Below are 23,996 nucleotides of genomic sequence, written 5' to 3' on the forward strand. Positions count from 1 at the left end.
CTCCTCCCTTCTAGTTTCTTCTGGGAACCTAGGCACACAAAAAAAGCAGGAGCTGCAATACTTCTCAGTTAATCCTCCAACCTGGGATTAACTTTTGGGGCCACAGTTACATGATGTGTCACATGGGACATCTTCTCCACATTCAGGATGGAGCAATAAGAGGCCAGGACTGTGAAGCGCAGCATGGTCTACACTTGCCCTGCAGTGTCAAAGGAGTTGTTTTTGCTGTTAAATAACTCCAGAGATATTAGATCATTTTGACAGAGTCCATTTCTCCCAAATATTCACATGTTTTTACCCCAGAACAAGTCATTCTGGAAGATTTCTTTTAATGTTTAGTACCCTAGTACTTCAATATATCTCTGTATCACAAAAAATTAAAAGCATGGTTAAAGATGGTCAAAAAGATCCTGTCTCTTCAGGTGAAACTTATAACCACTGAGCTCAGGTGTGAGAAGCTGGTTTGCCTGGACTCACAGATTGTAGCTTCAGAATCATAGTGAGACAGTTAAGGCACTCCATCACCAAATGGAGCAGTCTCATCCTTACCTTCAGCAGTGGGTTTCCAATGTATGCGGTAAATCATGTTGTTTTGGTGATCCACGTGAAAAATAACCTTTAAAAAGACTTCAACTTCCATTCAAATCAGTGAAATGACCTGCTTATGTGGTCACAGATTTTCTAGGAACAACACAAAGAGTGGGTTACTAGTATGTGGTTAGGGAAGGATTATCTTTCAGCAAGTTTTCACTTAGGTCATCTGAAAGAACTGTAAAGCTGTTCTCTGATTTGTTTCACTGACAGTTAAAACTACATTAGGTTAAGCTACTGTTTGATGGAAGTGTAGGGTAGCTTAAAGCTGGAATCTCCTTGACTGCTTATAACCAAGACGCCAGTTCCAAATATTTTCTTAACAGGGACTGAAATGGTTAGTTTTCTTCCCAAAATTAAAGTTTTGAAGGTATTTCTGCTTTTCTTGGTCATTACAGGTGTGAGTTTATTATCATTATATCAGGTAACTGCTTTCTTGCTCTGTTAAATATATACATGCCTCTTTTGCAGTATTCTTTCAGAAGTATATTAATTATTTCTGTGTGCAATGATGAAAAAACATAACTACAGCAAAACTACAAAATCTGAAGTCTGCACATGGTTTGGTAATGCTACATTCACATGTATGACAAAAAACACATCAAGTACTACTGAATGCTGTAGCACTCTTAGCATAAACAAAGAAAGTTAGAACTGCTCCACATAGATCAGACATGCCATATTGTTTCAGAAGATAAAACTAGTATAATTAGAATAGGTTCTGTTCTGTAGACCAAATTGAACCTTGAACATGAGCTTCTGGTTTAGTCATGAACACTGATATTTAGACTTATTCAGTACATCATTTAAAGCATGAAGGAACTTTTACTATTTCTTCTCTAATAAGTTTGTGAGTCATTCTCTAAAAGGATTGATTTATGCTGTTAGGAAGTACAGAAATCCAAGAAAAATTGGCATATCAGAAAGTTACAACAAATAAACCCAGAAAAACACAGTACAGCAACTTCATCATGATTAAAAATGTCATAGAAAATAGAACTCTTGAAAATATTAAAATATCTTTGTAGGTTTTTATAAATGTTACTACTTTCTGTTTAAATAACTCAGACAACTAAGCAATTTGGCCAAAGCATACAATTTTTCTGAGAATTAATGAATGCCTAGAAGGAATTGATACTCATAATTTACAGTACAAAGCTTGCAAGGAACTGCCAGAAAATCTCTGGGGCAAAGGATGATAGTACTGCTTATTTGAAACAAGTGGATGATACACAGCCAATTAAAGAAAAGGTTGATTTATTTTATGGATCACTTCTGGGTTAAATACTGGGAATATTAAATAATTTTTGTTGGCAATGTATGCAATTGCTGCATAACATTTATTAAATTTTAATACCTTTGCTTTTGAACTTGTGACCTGTGTTATGTATTTGCACTCCATATGCAGAATTGCATTTCGTGTAGTTTTTGTTTTATGCTACAGTTTATAGTACAGCCTATTCGGTTAACTCATGATAATGACATATATTAAGATTGGTTTTCTAAGAAAACTGCAGTTGTAACAAACTAGGTTATATACTGGCACTATCCATACATTAGTCTGAAGTTTATTGTTGGAAACTCATGTTGGGGCTAAATGTGAAAATAAGTTTACTTATATTAGCATTGCTGCCTCTGGAATGAGAATGTGTATGCTAAGCGTTTCAAATGTTCATATTCTATAAGAAAACAAAGAACAATTGAAGTTAAACTTGACATTGTGCTATAAAAGCATGCCTTCGTGCTAAAACAGTTTTCATGCTTGATTCACAGAACAAACTTGATCTCATGCATTATCCTCAAATATAAAATAAAAAATGGCAAAAATGCATTTGCAGTTTCTGCAGGTTACACAAGTAAAAGGGAGAGCTGTATATCGTTCTTCCTTGTATCTGTTGTTTTCCAAATCTGAATACAGTAGTTTAACAAGAGCTGATACTGAGAGAACAATGTGTGCTGGTGCTACTGTTGCATACAACAAAGAAATTCACATTTTTATATAGAAATATAGCTATAAGGAGCCTTGCTTTGCTTATAAAATCAGCTTATTTTGCCTGGAAGAAACCAAGCAAGAACAACAAAAGATTCTGATCATTTAAATTACCCTTCAGAGAACAAAAAAACCCTCAAATGTATTTTATGGAGATTTTTAATAGTATTTTAATTTTATTAAAATAAGATTTTGTATGTATCAGTACATTCAGTCCCATTTATAAAAATTCCAATGCTTGAACCTAGAGAAGGATCATTTGATTCAATTACTTGAGCAGATTTTCCTTGTTGCCAGTATTTATCTTTAGAAAACGCATATTTCAGCCAGAATACAAGATTAAAAGAGATTATCTGTTTTTATTACTGCATTTCCTATCCTCTTTCTACCAGTCTTTTAAATAAAGAAAAGACAGCTTTGCTGCGTGTCAAGAATCAAATGGCAGCAGATTTGGAGAGACTTCTAAATCACCGTGAGGTAATCTTCCTGTTTTAGCATTACTAACATAAGTGCTTTTTTTCTCTCTTCAATCTTAAACCATGGTGGAAAAAATGGTTTAGTTTTGTTTGATTTCTTGGAGTTTTTTGTCTGTAATTTTCAGAAACACAATTGATCACGTCTATCAGTCTCAGTTGCTGAATTCTCTCTGATGACTTAGTCTCACTGTTTTTTCTTTTTCTATGCATACAACAGCCAGTTGAATATAAGCCAGCAGTGTGTCCAGGTAGCCAAGAAGGCTAATGACATCCTGGCTTGTATTAGAAATAGTGAGACCAGCAGGACCAAGGAAGTGATTGTCCCCCTGTACTCAGTACTGGTGAAGCCACGCCTCAAATACTGTTTCGAGTCCTGAGCCCCTCACTACAAAGAAGGACACTGTGGTGCTGGAGTGTGTTCAGAGACAGGCAACAAGGCTGGTGAAGAGTCTAGAGAACGAGTATTATGAGAAGCAGCTGAGGGAGCTGGGGATGTTTAGCCTAGAGAAAAGGAAGATGAGAGGAGATAAAATTACTCTCTACAACTACCTTGAAGGGGAGTTTTAGTGAGGTCAGGGTCTGTCTCTTCTCCCCAGGAATGAATATCCCAAAACTGCACAGAGGATACCAGATGAGGCCTCACCAGAGCAGAGTAGAGGGGGCGGAGACCCTCCCTCTACCTGCTGGCCACACTCTTCTTGATGCATCCCAAGAATGCCATTGGCCTTCTTGGCCATGAGGGCAAATTGCTGGCTCATGTTCAGTTTATTATCAACCAGAACAGGTTTTCCTGGGAGCTGCTCTCTAGTGGGTCAATCCCCAGCCTGTACTAGTGCATGGGATTGTTCCTCCCCAGATGCAGGACTCTGCAGATGTCTGTATTGAACTTCATGAGATTCCTCTCTGCCCAACTCTCAAAGCAGTCGAGATCCCGCTGAATGGCAGCCCAGCCATTCCACTGGGGAATCAGTCCTCCCAGTTTGGTGTCATCAGCCAACTTGCTGAGGGTACACTCTGTCCCCTCATCCAGATCGTTGAACAAGATTGGCCCCAGAACTCCACTGGCCACACGCCTCCAACTTGACTCTGTTGATCACCACCCTCTGGATTCTGTCATTCAACCAGCTCTCGATCCACTTCACCGTCCACTCATCCAATCCACACTGCCTGAGCTCTTCAATTGAAGATGTAATGAGACATGGTGTCAAAAACCTTGCTGAAGTCAAGGTAGACAACATCCACTGCTCTCCCCTCATCTAGCCAGCCAGTCATGCCATCATAGAAGGCTATCAGGTTGGTCAAGGAGGATTTCCCCTTGGTGAATCCGTATTGACTCTCCCAGATAACCATCTTTTCTTTCATGTGTATTGAGATGGCATCCAGGATGAGTTGTTGAATCACCTTTCCAGGGATGGAGGTGAGGCCTACCAGCCTGTAGTTTCCTGGGTCACGCTTCTTGCCTTTTAAAGACTAGAGTGACGTTGGCCTTCCTCCAGTCCTCAGGCACCTCCTTGGTCCTCCACAGTCTTTCAAAAATGATGGAAAGTGGCTTAGCAATAACATCAGCTAGCTCCCTCCATGCTCCTGGATGCATCCCATCAGGTCCCATAGATTTATGGGTGTTAAGCTTGCCCTGCAGGTCTCTAACCTCAGCCTTGTCCACCAACTCCATTTCATTCCTTTGATTGTAGTGCTTGTAAAGTTTCATGATAGTAATTGAATATGCTTCCCTAAACTGCAGATGTAATTTACCTGACATGATCATCTGTAGGTGCACCAGAAGTAATCATTTAATAGCTCTTACTTCTGATACCTATGTCCATATCATGTTTAAATATCAAATTCAAGACTTAGATGAAGGCAAGTATTTGGTTTGGGTTATATTTGGGTTTGCTTTTGTTTTGAGGGGGGTGATCTTTTTATTTATATGAAATCCACTGGTCTCTATTGATGTAACAGACAAGATTTAAGCTTTTCTACAAAGTTTATAAGCGCTATCATTATATTAATGATATTAAAAATACTCTGAGGAATTATGATTTAATTGTATAAATATGTAATGAATTCTCTGAATTTCCATTATGATAGGCCCTTGGCAGGCTAATTTCAAATTAATTTATTTCAAAATTTCCTGTACCTACTCATTCTCTCCCAAGAAGTGCTGCAGCCAAGTTACGCTCTCAAAGTAGGTACGCCTTGGGTGTCTACTTTTAGTAGTGTAATGTCAACCAACATGCATTGCTGCTGGTTAAAGTCAGTAGAAAATGATAAACAGGTAAAATGTAACACTGTTTTGTGAGAAAACTGTAACATTCCTACCTCAAAGCTATGTAACATTGCTTGCATCCAAACAGCATGAACTGCTATGAGTATGCCTTAAACTGGTCCTGACGCACAGCAGTTTGTTTCTTTATGTCTACCTAAAATCTTCAAACAGTAGTAAACAGTGCAAGCATGGCTGAGTGAGGCAGACTTGATAAAAAACAAAGGCAAAAGCTTGCGTCTGAAACAGGCTTCATCTTGAATGTTCCTCATACCCTGGATGTTGAGAAATATTTTAAAAGGTTATTAGTTTTGTCAAGATTCTTTTTATGTAAGCAAAAACTATTTCACTGTGAGGGTGAGGGAGCAGTGGCACAGGCTGCCCAGAGGGGTTCTGGAATCTCCTTCCTTGGAGGTCTTCAAGACCCGCTTGGACATGTTCCTATGCAACCTGATCTAGGTGAACCTGCTTCTGCAGGGGAGTTGGACTAGATGATCTCTAAAGGTCCCTTCCAACCCTTACCATTCAGTGATTCTATGATTCTATGAAATAGGCCATGTTAGTTATATTGTTTTACCTAAGAATGATGAAGTCTTTTCAAGTCGCCTATGCAGGGAAGGATACAAATACTGAAAAAAAACCATTCTAAGCTCTATGTTTGGGGGAAGAAAATTTTGAAATGCCAGTTAAACACACAAAAGACCAATAAGAAACATAAAAGAAACATAAAAATAAGCGAAAGTTGTTTTAGGAAAATGTGTGAAAATAACAAGTAGCTTTTGTGCATACATGTGTTTAACTTTTGTAGTTTCTTCTTATTCCTATTATAGCCTTTTTTTTTTATTCTTTATGCAGATCTCTTCCAGTAGTTTTACAGTTTATGAGTTTTTCTAAAAGGCAAATGTCTCATGTATTGACATCTTTGTACAGGATAACTCATTTTACAGTGAGTTAGACTTTCATTTTTTCCATCTTAATAACAAAGTAAAGTATGCAATGACAGCACAATTGCACAGTAACTATCCCTGCTAATAGAAAAAAGAAATACCAACTTTTCTAATCTTGGGTTAGTAAAGACTTAACTCCATTTAGACAGGCATGTGTTTTTAGAAGTAACAGATGTATGCAATTATAAAAAAATAGGAGTTACGGGTTTATGTGTTCTGTACATGCTATCACGTAACATGATTACTATCGGTCTTGTTTAGTGATTGCACATACTAAACTGTCATGTCTTGTTAGGAATTACTTTGTTGCCCTCGTGTTTGCAGATAAAAACATTAGCATTTTTTAAAAGATAAACCCAAGATATTCATAGTTAACATAAAATGAATTTTAGGTATGTTAAAAGTACAAGCAAAATGCCAAAACAACGTTAATGCTGTCTTACAGCGACATGTTTCGATAAGAATACAGTTTTGACTTAAGATATTCCAGCCTGTGTGGTCCCTGAGTGTATTAACTCTTTTTAATGAAATCTTAGAGTTTGAGGGGTTGGTTTTTTTCCATTTTTATCTCTTTGTGGTATCATTTGGATTCGTAATGCTTGCTTTGGAGGTAATTACAGCATTTTATACACTTCTAAACCTAAATTCATGCTTCATTTTTACTTGGTGTTTTTGTTATATTTTTACTTTTTTGTAGAAAAAAAGTTAAATATTAACTTTAAATCTTGGAAGAATTTATTTAGGTCTGTTATACAAGCACTCTATTACAGGAAAAAAAATTAGATATTCATGTAATAAAATAGTTCATTATTTAAGATTCTGTAGACTAATTCGGTGATGATTGTTGCATTTGGCTGTGGGAAAGTAAAGTGAAAATTGATCATTTGACTGTACACATTCTTAAAAGGTTGGGCCCACCCATGAAGAAGAAAAAAGAAAGCCTTTACTTTTTTTTAGGCTGTATTCTTGTACCGATTTTTTTTTTGTTTCTTGGCTTGCTATTTCTTTTTTTCTTTTTTTTTTTTCTAAATCAATTAGTAAATGAATATGGAAAACTTTTTAATCTAACTTCTCATTTAAGTCATTCAGCATTGGCTGGTATGGTGAAGTTTATCTTTTTCATATGGATAAATTCATACTTGACTGTTTGAGAGGGAGTTCAATGGTATGTCTTATCATGAATCATCACTATCCAGTATCATGCTGAGATTATGTTCTTAGAAGTTTGTAATAAAGCCTTCATAGTGCTGCTCTACAGTTTGAGCTATTAGGAGGAACTGGAGTACGCAGTGTTGTGATGCCATTTATAACTCCCTCAACTCATGACAGCAAGTACAGTTAGTACAGCCAGATTTTTCAGCTGATTTCAGACTAAGAAATTTTGTATGTTTTGTCAAGATATTCAAAAGGCGTTTTAATTGTTTTCCCAGATCCATCGGAAGAGCTAAAACATTGTTTGGAGGAACAATGGTGTCTCCCATTAATAGCCTTCTAGTAAATAGTGTGTGTTTCTTTGTTAAAGGATATTTCAAATCCAGATTTTCTTTTCATTATTATTTGTAGTCTGTGTTCTCAGCTGAACTTTTCACTTTTAATCTTCTGTCTTTAACTGTCTTTAACCAAACCACACATACAAAAGACAAAAAAAACACCTCATAATCTTCATTCTTCCCACTCGAACTTCAGTACATTCCCCCAGACTTGGACCCTTGTTGACTTACTGTCTTTGTGTAGTCAGGTGAGCACAAGTAAGAAGAATGTTCTTCAAAGCATAAATCAAGATGAAATTGTACATTATGACCGAGTTGACCTAATAGCTCTAACGCTGCCTTACCTCTTTGCTTCTGTTTCTCATTCTCCTCTTTCAGCAGCTATGGCCTGTCTTTAGTGCCACACTGGGGCCATTCAAATCACTAAACAGAAACCCAACCTGACCGTAAAAAGAAAACCACGAAAATGAATTTCAATGCTATTCTTTAGGTTAGCAGTTTGAATCACCTTTGGAAAGGGTCCAGTGAGAAAAAGAGCAAGTAGAAATATTTATATTGTCAATATTACCTATCTTTGGAAAAAAGAGGACATTTTCTGTCCAAAACTGTAGAGGATGGCACACCAAGCTTGTGTGCTATCCGTTATCTGCATCCAAACTTTCTCCTTTTGTCCATATAATGGGAATCTCTAATTTGAAGGCACCAAAGTGCAGTTCTCTGTTAAGTTCTAAAGTTAAGTGAGATGAATCCACTAAATCTTTTTAGCTGAAGCTGTTGATGCACGATTCCTTTTATCTGGGTTTTTTTTTTCCTTCTCTCAAACAGTCTGCCTTTGACTAAAAGAAATATTCACCATGAGCTCTGTGATCTTGGCACTTCCACTGCCTTTCATGCTTGATGCAGTTGTTAGTATTTTGGAAGATCAGAAGTGCAATTTTAGACTTTATCCATTGGTTTGCAAACTTTAGATGAAAACTTGGAAGGACAGTCTGTCAGCACTCAAATGCTTGGCAAGAAGTTTTTGTAATCATTTTCTGAAGTTACATTTAAGAGGCTATAAATTTGCTATGCTTTGATGTGTGGCATTGTACTGTTTCTTTAGGTATTTAAGATGCAGGCTTACCATAGTAAAGAAAATGAATAATGTGCACAACTAAATCTATTTCTTTTAGCTTTTCTGATTCAAAGTGCAGAGTGTAGAAAATGACTTCTGAAATCTTAAAAATTAACAACCTATTGTTTATATTTTTAATGTGGAGTTTATAATGCATTGGGTTTTATTAGGGAAACAAAACCCAGCAAGTATAACAAATGGAAGGGTTCTTTTTATATTTTAAATGGAAATATTCTAGAGGGCATGAAAAGAAACAAAAATGAGACAGTGCTGTAAGAGATACCATTAGAAGTCTTTAAAGAGATTATTCCTCTAAGTGCTAAGATCCATTTCAGTTTACATGAATATGAGAGTTAATTTACACTACATTTATTGTTTTAAAACTGCTTGAAATCACTTATGTGTAATGCAGGTTGGCAATACAGTAATTTTTAATCCATGAAACTAATATTGTGAAATTATTGTAGTAAGAAATAAAATTTATGACAAATGGTGCAAATGAAGGCTATTTATAGTACTCATTAATTTCCTATAATGCAGTTGTTTATGCAGACATGATTAGTTATCAGCATGTGAATATTATATGCTGGATAAAAAGATATGAAAACCTGCTGATATTTTATCTCCTTTACACATCTGTGCACTTGTGGTACATTAGCAGCTGTGCATACAAGTGATAGAATGTAAACTTGCTGAACTAGTCACCTGCCTTATTGACACATTCATGTGTTACTGTGCCAAAGCTCTTCGAGTGAAGTTAGCAACCAGAAACCAGGCTCTGGCTATCTGCTATGGGACAAAGTAAAAAACGTGTAATAGTCGTTTAAATAAACCTATTTGATATCAATCAGTTAAATAGTTACAGACACATGGGATTTGATTGCTATTTGTTTACTTAAATCCAGTTAGCTTATGTCAGTAAATTGTTGTGTCACTCAAACTGAGTGCTAAATCTGTCTGAATATGTGTACCTGAACTGGTACAAAACTTCAACTAGACCAAGTTAAAATTTATTTAGGTTAGCTGTTGCAAACTCCTATTTTTTAAAAACACATTGAAGTATAAAATATTCTTACAGAGTCTACCAGGTTTAATATTAAGTGCTAATTGCCTAAGTGAGTGTTAGATTGAACTCATTTTCTGATTGGCAGGTCAGAAGCTTTCCAAATCTGATGTGTATCTCACTATGAATAAACCTAATGGCTTTTTTTTTTTACTTCAATGTATCTCTTCCTTTCCAGGTTTTCATGGTTTCCTAACAATAATTCAAAATAATCCTGTTGAGTAACTGAATATTTCTCTGGCCTTCACCACAGTAACCAAATACCTCACAAATATCCTCATAACTTAAAGCAGAAAAGTATCATTGCCCTGTTCTGCAGAAGCAACAACCACAGTGAAAGAAATGGTGGTTTGCCCAAAAGTCCCGAGAGTTTGTGGTAGAGGTTAAGAGTTCATGTGTCCTAATGCAGTATCTTAATCACAGCCATTCTTCTTTCCTTACATGTTTCAGTTGAAAAGACAGAAAATAAAAACTCCTTAGTGTTTATTTTTCCTATCTAGACACAAATTAACTCTCTTCCCTAAGTGATCTTCATATATATGAACTGATTGTTCGCATATAACTCAGAATTTATATTTACATCCATTTTTAATCCATGTCTCCCAAAAAAAGCCACTTTCCAAAGTCCAGTGAGTCTCTTTAAAATGAAATCTAATGATTTTTTTATTTGAACTGTAGAATGTATAGTTAATTTTTTTTTATATATTTTCTGAAAAAAAAAAAAAAGAAAAAAATGGTAGCAGGCTGGAGCTCTTTTGTGAATGAGATTAAAAGTGAAACTTATTTTGTCCGAGTAAACAGGATCAGATGTGGACAAGAAAAGGAGATAAACATAAGGCTGCTTTGTGTAGGTAATAAGTAAGCATAGAGAAAAAAGAACTAATGGGAGAGAAAGGTGAAGTTAGGAACAGAAAATAATTACTTCATTGTCTTTAAAAGGTAGAAAAAATGACCTTTTTTTGTTTGTTTTTTAATGAATGGTTGCCAAATGCATTTTCCAAGCATGTGTAAGATTGGAGAGAGTCCACGTGATCAAGCAAGAGGAACAGCTACTAATTAATCCTACTAGGATATGCATATTTTGCTGATGGCTCTAAATGTTTTTCAGAGAGCTTTTAGAAATTTTCAGGCTAAAGTTCTCTAGGATTTATATAAATTTTGATGAATGTTAGACCTGAAACATGGCCACATGAATTATCAAAAGTGTTTGCAATTCCATTACATTGTTCCAAAATTTTAACATTCCCAGTGTCTGAGAATCTAGTAGTCTCTGTGTTTGTACATATTTGCTTCATGTCAGTATTCTGCACCAAAACCCTGTTATTCTCGATAGTTGTCCTCTTATCTGGTCCACAAAAGCCAAAGAAACGACAGGTGCTTTTATTCTTCCTTTCCTCTTTTCAGGAGAAACAGGGACTCCCTTAGTATCTGTGCTTTACCTTACTGACCAGTTACTCTTATATTCTCATGTTTATCTTTCTTCCTTCTGTATTCCTCTTGGGGAATGCCCCTCACTGCTCCATTCTCTACGCCCACAGTTTCATTCTTTCTCAGCAATGACCTTGAGGATTCCAGATGAGTTTTCAGCATTTCATTATTAGTCATACTTTAAAGTATGACTAATACTATCCTTTGCTGTAATTGAATTACACTGAAGAAGACTGACTAGAAGTAACCCAGGACAGAGCCAATGTGTTGGATTTAGGAACCTGGAGAGCAGCAACAGCTGCCATCTGCAAAAAAAAACAGAGGTAGAGAAGTTCAGAGGCTCATAAAAAGCTTTGGAGTCATCAGGGGGAGGGCAGTACGTGTTTAATCAGGGATGGAAGCTTAGTGGATAAAAGGACAAAACTGCTTTGTTGGGGGAGAGGGGAAGGAAGGGGTATCTGCAGGGGTTGGGAAGACAAAACTGAAAAGAAGTGATTGGTAACAGGTGCCTTCAAACAATCTGTAGCTCTGCTACTTTCCCCTTTCTTCTGGGAAAAAGATTGTACATGATAACGTCAAAATTATATGTGTATCTGAAGTGAATGACTTCCTGCTCATCTATGTGCTGCAACTTGTTTTATATTTTTTTAGATGCTGATGTACAATGCTTAGCTCTCTTTTTAAATGTTAAGCCACAGAGTAATTATCATTTTTCTTATGCTACGTTTATGTTCCAAGATTCTAGTTTCTATTAATGTTCTGCGTGTTTTCTAAGTAGATTACAGGGACATTTCTGCATCACAAGTAAGCCCTGGAGCTATTCTCAGCTTAAAGCTTGGAGAAACAAAGTGACATTTACATTGCTAAACGAGTATAGCGAAGTTTCTGGCACATTTTTTACAAAGTAAAATATGTTCCTAAGCAGTATTTCTCATTTTTGTTGCTGTCAAGCTTTAATAAAACTGAAATTACAAATAGTACTGAATTTAGGAAGAGGAGGACTAAACAGCTAAGTACATTCATTCTTTTCTTGGAGCTGTATTATTCAGGTGCCTTACTAGTTTTCACATATATTCTTTAATGAATTATCTTTCCAAACACAGTAGTATAAAGAGCTGTATAAACTAAACACTAAATGGGGATTTCCACTCAGCAATATTTTTTTTTTACAAGCTAGAAACTGTGATAACAACACAGAGTTTAATAATGTCAGTTAATATAACTCCAAAAATGAGCAAGTTTCGTAGGCAAAATGCAACTTATTTATGGAACACGAAGTAGAATTGGCATGTGTATTTTAAATTGTATGTTTTTGAGAAAGCCAGAATCAGTTGAAGTGAAAAACATTTAAAGAAGAAATTGTTGACTGTTGAACAATCTGAAATTGTTCAGGTTTTCTGAACATTTACCTGGTGTTCTGTAGTATTCACTTTTCCTGTATTAGCTATCAATTTTTCCATCACATTCGGCTGCTTATCCAGCTGTGTAAAAATTTTGCTTTTCTTCACTTTATGGTAACATTGGAATAGTACTGAGTGGAAAATTAATTTAAATAATCTGTAAGAAATAGCAAAGATGGAAAGAATCAAACTAAAATGTTATTCACTCAGAAAATACAGGACTTTCTACGTCATAACTTATGCAAATAAGGTTATTTTGACATATTTGCATTTCTGGCATCTGTTTCCCGTAAGTAGAACTTACTCAAGAAAGCATACTTTTTATTAAACTTCAGTTTGAGTAAGTGAATATCACAGTGGCTCAGATGAAAAAATATTTGAGGATTTGGTCCTAGCTACAGTTGCAATTATATTTCTGGTCTTCAGTACAAAAATGAAAAAAAACCTTTCAGAATTTGACATGCAAATTCTGAATTATGAGACAAATTATTTCCTACTTTTCTTAAGAAATTAGAAAGATTTAACTGTTACGAACAAATTTAAAGTACAGCTGAAACAGGGAGAGTTTTTTATGTATCTAAAAAGACGGAAGCTATTCACTACATTGACTAGGCCATTTTATTGCTGCCACAGTTCTAATGCATTCACCTTGTAAAACTGTAAGTAGGTTGCAGATCCATGCTGTCACTGATCTGTCAGTTTATTCTAAGTTTTTATATGCACTGGGATATAGAGAACTCCTGAATTAAGTGAAGTGCAGAGAAGCTATCAACATCCTGCATATGGTCTGGCATCTTTCCACCACCCAGTTATCAGGTTCTTTTGTTTGATCAGGACATTTCATACTGTCTTCCATTTTCCAGCTTTACAATGTGTATCCATGTGCCTAAGATGACCATATGTGCAAACCTCACACCGGAATTCTTGCTGACTTCTTGTATTTCCAGTACAACTGGAACTGAGGATGCAACCATGTCAAATGCACTCTGCCTTACACACGGGATTAAACCATGACTTGTAATGTTTTCTTAATTGCATAGGTGGCTGTTAAAATCTTCTTTGAGCTCTGTTATGTGTGTAGGTTCTGCTCCTGATAGGCACAATCTCAGAGAGTTTCACTGTTGAAGATGAGTTTGCACTATTTGTGCCACTGCATCCTATCCATCTACAGTCATAAATAGTGAAATGGACTGACCTACCATTTGTTTAATTTTACTGTCACCTCAAAATGGAGCTTCTGTAGTGTCTTTTTACTGCTTCACACTTTGTCATCATTAATACTAATTTCCAGTCTTGTTAATTCTGTGCTAATAGTGTTGGTCTTGTTTCCACTTTCAGCCAAAAAAGGGAGATAAATAATTCATTCCAGGTTATAGGCTATAAACTTTCTGCAACATATCTCTGTTTGATAGCAATAAAACCTGTGATGAACAGTTCTAAAATAATTCTTCGTGTGAATTGTCAGTACTTCAAAAGGGGAGACATTCTAGGTACTACTTTTTCTCAAGAGTCTCATTCCTTGATAATGACACGTATATGTCTCCTTCCTCTAAGTGCACTCCAAAGTTAGAGTACCATACTCAAACTTTTTCTTCGAAATGCTGTACACAAGACACTACATATGTTGAAAGGTGGAACCAGGTTCTATTTCTGTCCTCTAGTCTGTTGTACTCCAGAAATATGTCAGTAACTTGATGGTCTATGCCAAAAATCTGTATAGAAAGCACCATTTGTCTATCTCTATTTTAGCTAGTGAACTCCAATGATATTAGGGTGCTACCAGTGTAAAGATAATCTAAGAAGTCATTTGTCAAATGAAATGACAAAGAAGCAGAGGATTAACAATCTGTAATGTAGATGTCTACATCTGAAAATTGTCTACGGATATGTAGTGAGAAAAGAAAACCAGGCACTATTACGGTGTGATTTACAATATCCTCATCTAAAATCAGAGAAATTAATTGTAACCTATGATCTTCTCACCAACAGCTACACAGAGGAAACAGACAAGCTAGTTTGCCTAGGTTTAAATACTATTAATTGAAGATACCTAAAGGTCAGTGTGAGGAAGTCCAACCAAGTATCTGGTCACATGTTCCAAAGCTGAATTGCAACCTGAGTTCTCACAAAGATCCCTCTACATCTTGGTATCAGCTGTTAAATGATACAACTTTAAGACGTTTACTGTCACAGAAAATCACAGTAGGAATCTAAGAAGGATTTAAGTAAGAAAATGCACAGACTTCATAGAAGACAATACCCTTAATATTTTCTGTACCATCACTTTACATGCCTATCAAGCTTGACCCTACTGAACACTCTGAGACAAGCAACTGTGAAGACAGTTCCTTGTGAAACATTCTTTGCTACCCTTTTCCAGATTGAGATTATAATTCTTTTCTCTGAATCCTCTCAAGAACGTTTGTACATTGAACATCAACTTTTCATTCTTGAGGGTCTAAGAAATCCTTCCTGAAGTGTGCTCTTTACAAAACAGTACCAAGTGGATATAGCATACTTTAACGTACCCATAACCTCATTTTCTGAATTCTGCTTTTCCCTGTACCGACTTGTTGGTTGGAGACTACAATAGCTGCCTAAATGGGAGGATATGTGCATGTGAGGACAGATTGCATTTACTTGGCACGAACATGTTTTTTATCCCAGGATGACTGTCTTGCTTGCATCTTCTATTATAGCTATTGTTTTTATTGTTGTTATTTTAGAAGTTAACATAGCTAGAATAGTCACCAGACTGCTAAACTCAGACCTGCTATTTGGCTCCTGTATTGAGAGGAGGCCAGTCTCTGGTCTCAAAGCATAGTCCACTAAGTCTCTCAGGAAGCAACTTCTTTGTATGGTTGCCTCCACGCAAGGGGAACTGTACAGTCAACTGTTCTGGGACCTAGAGACAGTGCTGTAATCAATCAAGTTTCCTCAGACTGGATGCATATTTTTATTTTCAGTTACAATTTAACCACATGGGGACCAGATGGCAGTTAAAGTGAGGAAAGCAAGCGTTCCAAAGGAGGTCCTAACATACATGGAAGTATAGAAGATTTACAGATAGGGCTGGAGACACACATCTGAAGTCAACATCTTAGTGCTTGACTCACAGATTCTGAGACGTGAAGTCTTGATCAGCATTTCTAAGGGAGGCAAACCTCTCCTTCAGCTGATTTTTCTGGCTTTGTTGGTGAAATTGATTTTCTTGTTTAAAAATCATAGTATTTAGGGCCTTTTCTGTGTTTCCATTCTTTTACTGGGAATTTATGCTGTTTTCTTCTCTGAGAACACTTGTCAGCCATCAAAATTCAGTGGTTCTGCCAGAACCTGATGTATTTTCTAGGGCAGAAATTTCTTATTCAGCTTCCACAATACGAGTTCTCTGCTTCAAAATGCACTTCTAATCAAAGGCAACATTTGCAATCATAAATTCTGTATGTAAAGCTAAAAGTAGCACACTGTTTGTCATGGTAAAGACTCAGTTAACTGTACATGTTATTATTAGAGTCACTTTTGCTTTAAAGCATATTTATTTGAGTGCATTACCATGGGCTTAACTGCATGAGGAAGGGGCCAACTGGACTTGACACCTATTGGCTTCTTCTGCGATGATTTTAGTGATATGAAAAAACATTACATTTACCATAAGAATGAATTCTCTTCAGGCCAGAAAGGTAGATGTCTTTTCATGCTGAGCATTTCCAGCTGTTCAGTTTGGTTGATATAAAGTTTCTTTTTTCAGTTCATTGTATGGAGATTATTTGAATGTGCAAGACATCACTGCCGTAAGAATATAAGAACTGACATTTATGTAATTGATTCCTGTAAGCCAGTTGCTTTTTTCTTGAGACTGTTATTTTGCATATGTTTTCAGAGCATGGTACATAAATATATATCAATTTAATTGCTTATACAAATTTATGTATTAGTTATAATTATAGACACACATATATAATGTTCAGTGCCTTTGCAAGCTTTTGAGTGCACAGGGAGGATTCTTTCTTGCATTAATTATGGTTACAGAGACTGGCAGAGATAGTAAGAACAAAAAGCTCTTACTTGTTGACAGTCCACTGAAAAGAAATGCTATTACTATCTTGATAAATAACTTTTGTACTTAACGTAGGAGCTTTTTTCGTATACTTCATCAGTTATTACCTGATAAAACAACATTCCTTTTTATGCCTCAGTTATTTTTCATATCAGGCAATTCTTTTTAATTTTGGTTTGATTACGTAAGTTATTATTTTGTTACAACATTTAATATTATACTAATTTTGAATTTTTTTAGTACTGAATTAGGAAACTGTAAGATGCTTTTCTGGTACCTATATGTTTGAGCACGTATCAAGGACAACAAAAACACATTAATAAAGATCCTTTTATAGAATCTATAACTTGAAATACGTTATTATTTTATACTGCTGCACACTTTCTTTTTTAATTTACTCGTTTCTACCTTCTAGTTGCATTGCTAGTTGAAGGAATCAAATTTTGTCCTTCATATTCCCAAACTGATCTTCAGTCTCAATTTTTCTAGGTACTATTTCAATTGCCCACAATAAACAGGCAAATCCAATTTAAAATAAAAGTTAACTTCTGTTTCTTCTGAAAAACTAGTAATATAAACCAATAGCATACAACTATTTTGCCTCTTTTACTTTACCTTTTAAAAGTGATGGATGCTTCTTTGGTTTGGTTCCTGTAGCACTGTTTTAAAGCTTGGTGATTTTAATATGATGTATTTTTTTTCCAGAATGTAAGAATTCTGCAACAACAGTACTGATAGCATTCAGCCTAATAAATTAACAAGTCCTCTTCTCCAGACTAAACAGCCCCAGGTCCCACAACCTTTCCTCATAAGAAAGATGCTCCTGTCCCTTGATCATCTGGACTCTGAAGTTCCCTGTCCTCTTGAGCTGGGGAGCCCAAGACTGGAAACAGTACTCAGAGAAACTCTACTCATCAGGGCAGAGTAGAGGGGGAGAAGAACCTCCCTCAACGTGCAGGACACACTCTTCTTGATGCATCTCAGGATGCCATTGGCCTTCTTGACCATGAAGAATTGGCTTTCTTCCTTGTCTGTGTATTGGCACACAAAATCACTTTTGCTGTTTTGTTAACTAAGATTTTTGGACAGCACAGTACCAAAAATAAGTGGAAATAAGCAAGCAAGTTGTTCCAATGCTATTTACAATCCAATACATGTTACCTTACCTCACCTCCTGTTACATCGCTCCCATTATTCTCAGGCATTTTTTTCTAATCATCTGTTTTGAATTCCAGATACACTCTGGTTATATATGCAAAAGTTTCAATGATTCTTTTATAGTTCAAGTAATCTTCATTAAACGTGAAAGGCTGAGGGAGCTGGGGCTCTTCAGCTTGGAGAAGAGGAGACTGAGGGGTGACCTTATTAATGTTTACAAATACATAAAGGACGGGTGTCAGGGGGATGGAGCCAGGCTGTTCTCAGTGATGTCCAATGATAAGACAAGAGGTTCCAAAGAAATGCAAGGAAGAATTTCTTCACTGTGAGGGTGATGGGGCACTGGCACAGGCTGCCCAGATGGATTGTTGAGTCTCCTTCTCTGGGACATTGAAAATCCACCTAGATGAGTTTCTCTGTGACCTACTCTAAGTGGCCTGCTCTGGCAGGGGGTTGGACTAGATGATCTTTTGAGTTCTCTTCCAACCCTTAAGATTCTGTGATTCTGTGAATTAACATACATAAGTAATAATAATACAAGTTGTTAGATTGTTCTAAAGTATGAACCTGTGTAAGTTGCACGAGTAGACAATCTATGGTGTGAATCCAAAAATGCAGTTCTTTTCAACTCAGCAATTTCATACTCCAAATATGTGTGCAAGGGGAATTATCAATTATGGGTCATCAACGACCTGGATGAGGGGACAGAGTGTACCCTCAAGCAAGTTGGCTGATGACACCAAACTGGGAGGACTGGCTGATTCCTCAGAAGACTGTGCTGCCATTCAGCGGGATCTAGACAGGCTTGAGAGTTGGGCAGAGAGGAACCTCATGAGGTTCAACAAGGACAAGTACAGAGTCCTGCACCTGGGGAGGAACAACCCCATGCACCAGTACAGGCTGGGAGTTGACCTACTGGAGAGCAGCTCTGCAGAGAGAGACCTGGGAGTCCTGATTGATAATAAACTTTACAAATATCTAAAGGGTGGGTGTCAGGAGGTTGGGACATCCCTTTTCTCTATAGTAGCCAGCAACAGGACAAGGGGTAATGGGATGAAGCTGAAACACACAAAAGTTCGATTTAAATATAAGAAAAAACTATTTCACTGTGAGGGTGAGGGAGCAGTGGCACAGGCTGCCCAGAGGGGTTGTGGAGTCTCCTTCCTTGGAGGTCTTCAAGACTGGCCTGGACACGTTCCTATGCAACCTAATCTAGGTGGACCTACTTGTGCAGAGGGGTTGGACTAGATCCCTTCCAACCCCTATGATTGCACATTGGCTATTCAGAATGAAAGTTAGTATAGGTGAAGTAGAAGGCTGAGAAGTGTAAACAGTAAGGAGAATGAGGTGAGAAATGAATTCAGCTTATGGCAACTAAATTTAGGTATCAAAATGGAAGTGTATCTGTAGTAAGGTAAGCATCTTACTTTACTTTATGGTCAATAGCAACTTCGTCAATATGGCTAGTGTTGTTAGAACACAGCTCAGCCAACTTTAGGTGTCAACTTCTGAATGAGTTGAATCACTTTCCAAGCTGCACTGTCTGTAATGGAAAATTAGATTCCTAGCTCCTGTGTAGATACTTAAGTTTAGACACATAAATGTAGGTGTTATGAGCTTGAGTTAAATCCCACTTAATGTGTCACACAGCTCATTTTTGGTTTTTGCCATTTGTGCTGACAGCCAGAGTAGGTTAGCATCCTTACCTATACTAGAGTATAGGTCTGATACTTGTTTGTACGGTGATGTTCATTGTACGAATGGTGTAGTTTTGCCACCTTAATTCTTTCCTTGTTTCATGTTAACCCACCTTTTCTTGCTAAGTGCATTGTTCTCCATGTGTCTACCCTGCCACATCCCCTCAAAATATTGTGTAAGCGGGGAGTGGATGCTCACGTTCCCAAAGTTTGGGACAGTGAGACCAAAGCTGTAAAACTGACACAGAAATCTGCTCAGAGGTGTTAATACTCATAGTCCTCCCAAGAAGGATTGCTGTCTGGCTCACCAAAGCCCTCAGACCTGGAAGCCTCAACACAGTGACACACAGCTCACATAGCATGGCTTGCTTATGTGTCCAGGAGCCAGCGTGGCAAGGACCAGATACTTCCACAGAGAAACTGGGACATGCAGAGCTTTAGCAGTACTGAGTAACTGAAGTGAATACTCTTAAGTAAACAACTTGTACATCTCTGCCTGGACATAGAACCATGGACTTGACACAGTAAAAATGCATAAAAATTTTAACCATCCATTTCTCTTCACATCTTCCTTTACTTAACTTGTCCTGAAACTAATACATGTCCTTGTACACAAAGGATTGTTCCCATCCATCTTGAACCCTATACCTACTTTCCCTTTTTTTCCTCAAGGTCTCATTCACAGTGGAATAAGCTGACATATTTCTGCTAAGCACAATCTCCAGATCATCTTTTTCCTTGCTATTTTTCTAGACCAATTTGCCACTTTTTAGGCTTGGAATATCTTATTGAATCATGGTGGCATGCTAACAGTGGCAGGCAGTCCTAATGACTTTTTGTCTAGAGTTTAAAAGTGAAGCTAAGAACTACAATTTTGTTCAGGAGCAGAGAAACCTGAAGAGATTGGTAAAATTATTGCAGTTCAAGACAAAACCTTGTTTTCAGTATTTCCTTGGTTGAGAACAGAAAATCTCTTGCAAATGTGTTGGGCCAATTTTCTTTTCTTGTTTAGCTGTACACATACCAGTGATTCTGTTGGTTACAGCGTTTCCTGTGCTATTTTGCCAAATTTATTAAGGTCTTTCTGAAAGGATTTTCAAATAAATTTTAAGGCAATTTTACATAAATTCTCATTATAAATTTGACTGTGATACTAAAATTACTTATTCGTTGTAGGCTAATTTGTCATCCCCACTCCCTGACATTCTTTCTCATAGCTTCACTTTAGAGAATTCTGTCACAAGGGAAGCTTGTGTGAGAGCTGAGTATCCAGAGCCCGTTCCAAGTCTGGAAACAAACTGGGCTGTCAAATACAGGACAGATTCTGTGAGGTGGAAAAGACCTTAGACTGCTGAGTGGATCTTGACACACGAGAATTTGACCCTACATATAGAGGTTTCAACTCTGTTTCTGAAATAAATCTGCGTGACAGTTTTGGGGTTTTGCCTTGTGCAAACGTGCAACTGTTTGGTCCAGAGAGTAATGCAGTTTAAGTATAGGAACAGCACTTGTTAGTGTCAAATTGTTGTTTATGTACAATTTAATCTCCTGTGATGGCGCATTTATTTGCTGTATACTTGCTTGAGTTATTTTCATCAAGAAATTCTGTCTATGTGTCGCTTTGGCAACATCTTTGCAGAGTTTACAACTTTGAAAAACATGTTGGCACCAACTATGCAGTCCTTTTAAACAGCTGCTCTGCAGTCACGCTGTTTCAACATGCCACCACACATGGCTGAATTATGCAAATAGTTAATATTAAATGACTGAGATACAAGAACAATTTATACACTTGATAAAGCTGGTCTCTGGAGTGTAATATCCATTCATATAACCGAGTTAGTGTGGGACAATTTAGAGGCAACAACACGATTCTTTTGAATTTGTGTCTTGTATTAAAGACAGCAGTGGACAGAGGGAAAGTATATGGCAGGAATGTTTTAAAAGGCTGAGGGCGGTTTTTAACTTGTTACTGATAGTGCAATGAAAATAGAATGTGCATCAATGTAATTTTCTGGCAAGTATAAAGAAATAGGTAAGATATAACTAACGTTTGTCATTCAGCTATAAATATGAGTTAACCAGTTCTGATTGAGCGATAAGATAGAATGTTAATTATATAGAGTGCTAATACCTTAACAGTATTGCTTCTTGAAGACAACAGCACTTGTAAAAAGTAAGCAAACAAAAGCATTGATCGTTTAAAAAATGTAAAGTTGTCTTAAATTTACTTTGAAAGGCTTTTCTACTGACCTTGCTGTTCTAGCTCTATAATAATGAATGTTCTACATAATAACAGTAAAATAAATAGTAATAAATAATGCCATAAATTCTGTAACTTACGGCAATTATACACATTACATGTGGGGGGATAGAATGTGAGGCACTAGGTGATGCAAGGTGACAAAAAAATATGTCCAGTTAAAGTCATGAAATACTACAGTTTCTTCCTTTTTCACTCTACATTTTGAATAATGGTTTGTTCAGCTTTTTTTAATTAATCCAAACTTTCTATCAAGCAAATTAGACCATTTTAAAAAATCTGAATTTCTGTGTGCTTTGTTTTTCTTTTATCACCTTGGAACATTAATTTTTTGCAGCATTTCTTTTCCACTCTGATCCCATTCTTGCAGTATGTCCTCGTAAGGTTTTGTAATGTATTTATAAGACTTCTGTGCAAGACCTAGTGCTCAAAAGTACAATTTGTCAGGGTCATGCAAATTAGATTTGTAAACTCCCTCGGACCAACAAAACACATTCAAAAGAATTCTTTTAAATTGAATGGAAGCTTAAGTTAAATGAGATGGTGAGTTCCTTCTTGCACAGTAAATGTTCTCTTCTACAGCCTTTAAGCAATACAAAATTTGAGTTGTATGAATCCTATTTGTCCTTTTTATTTTTCTTACTTTTACAAGTGTCCAATTAGTAGTCTTCTTATTTATGGCAAGTATATGTTCATGCTTGTTAGATTTACTGATCCACTTAGACATTTAGGTTGGTGAATATAAATTTATTATTAACAAATAAATATTTAATGCATTCAAATGTAATTTTACTGAAGAGCTTAACATTGTTCTTTTGTGGTTTTATAGGAACTAGCCACAATGAAACAGATCCTAATTAACCTACATGGCAAAAGCTCTGAACAAAATTTACCTCAGTCTCATACTGACGTAAAAAGCGTGACTGCAAAAAACAAATCAAACCCTTCAGTAAAACTGCTGCCAGAACATGAAGAAGAAAATGTATTTACACCTAAGCCAACGTTATTTGTAAGTACCGTGACAAGAGTAAGTGCCACAAGCTTTTTGGATAATCTTCCTCACTTTTTTAAAAAGAAAAATGTGAGTTCATACTTAAAGGAGATGTATAATTAATTCAGCTGAATCCTTGCAGCCTTTTATGAGAATGGTCAATGTTGAGCTAAATTACAGTTTATGATGTTATTTAGATATTTAGTAGTTTCTGCATCTTAAGTCCACAGCAAACCAGATATTTTTTTAAATACCATTATAATATTGCAATATTAAGAGTGTTTAGCAAACTTTTAATAACTGAAGGGATCCACAGGCTACGTATACAATTTTAAATCCATCTTGATCATGTATGAATTAAGTGTGTGTACGTACATGCTGAGGAGCAGGAGTAAGGAAGTAGATATATGTATTTGTATACATTCATAGATACATGTATACACGTACATTAAGAGGGGGGTGTATATCTAAACATACATTAAAAAATGCATTCCCAATATTGATATCACCATCACTTCTGTTACTAAAGACACTTCTTTTATTCGTTTAGAAATTAAATGCTTGGATTTACGTACTTCAAACGGCCTGCTTCAAATTTAGCACCTCCAGTATTTGAAAGCTTCATAAAGATGGTTTAGAAGTTTCTGAATTAGACTGTGTCTCTCAACTAATAATTTTAAGAGAGACAAGTTGCAATGCTGAATCACAAAACAAATCATGACTCTTATTTACATTTCTTGAGGCTACCTTTCTGTAGGCGAGACTAATTGTATCCACACTGGGTAGCTGATGTGCTGTTTTGGTCCAAATAGACATGTAGATTTTTTTATTTTTCTTTTTCCCGACTTTAAAGAGACTTTAAAATTCAGTGTCTTGACCAATGTGAGGTTTATATTGAAGCACACCAGATACTGGTTCTATAATAAAAAATGTAGGAAATGCTTTCATCTCTTGGAGGTGATGTGAGGGCATATGGGGATTTCAGGGGTTCAAAATTTGCTTGGATAGTGTTTTGAGACTGAACATACCCAGTGTTGTCTCCTCCACAGTCCTTTCAGTAGTGCTAAA

At 36.4% G+C, this 23,996-nt stretch overlaps 1 protein-coding gene across 6 annotated transcripts in view; it reads left to right on the top strand.

Annotated features, from left to right (window-relative positions):
- The window catches only part of PIBF1 (progesterone immunomodulatory binding factor 1), a 118,191-nt gene that overhangs the window by 92,098 nt on the left and 2,097 nt on the right, over positions 1-23,996 (top strand). For 4 of the 6 annotated variants that reach the window (XM_062020507.1, XM_062020506.1, XM_062020505.1 and 1 more), the window contains exons 16-17: positions 2,974-3,058; positions 22,767-22,946. In XM_062020507.1, the coding sequence (XP_061876491.1) occupies positions 2,974-3,058; positions 22,767-22,946 (265 nt within the window). Of the gene's footprint in view, positions 1-2,973; positions 3,077-22,766; positions 22,947-23,996 lie in introns of those variants that run through there. The other 2 variants (XM_062020510.1, XM_062020509.1) reach the window with 2 other exon arrangements.

Source organism: Colius striatus, chromosome 1 (assembly GCF_028858725.1).
Source record: "Colius striatus isolate bColStr4 chromosome 1, bColStr4.1.hap1, whole genome shotgun sequence".
Classification (NCBI taxonomy): Eukaryota; Metazoa; Chordata; class Aves; order Coliiformes; family Coliidae; genus Colius; species Colius striatus.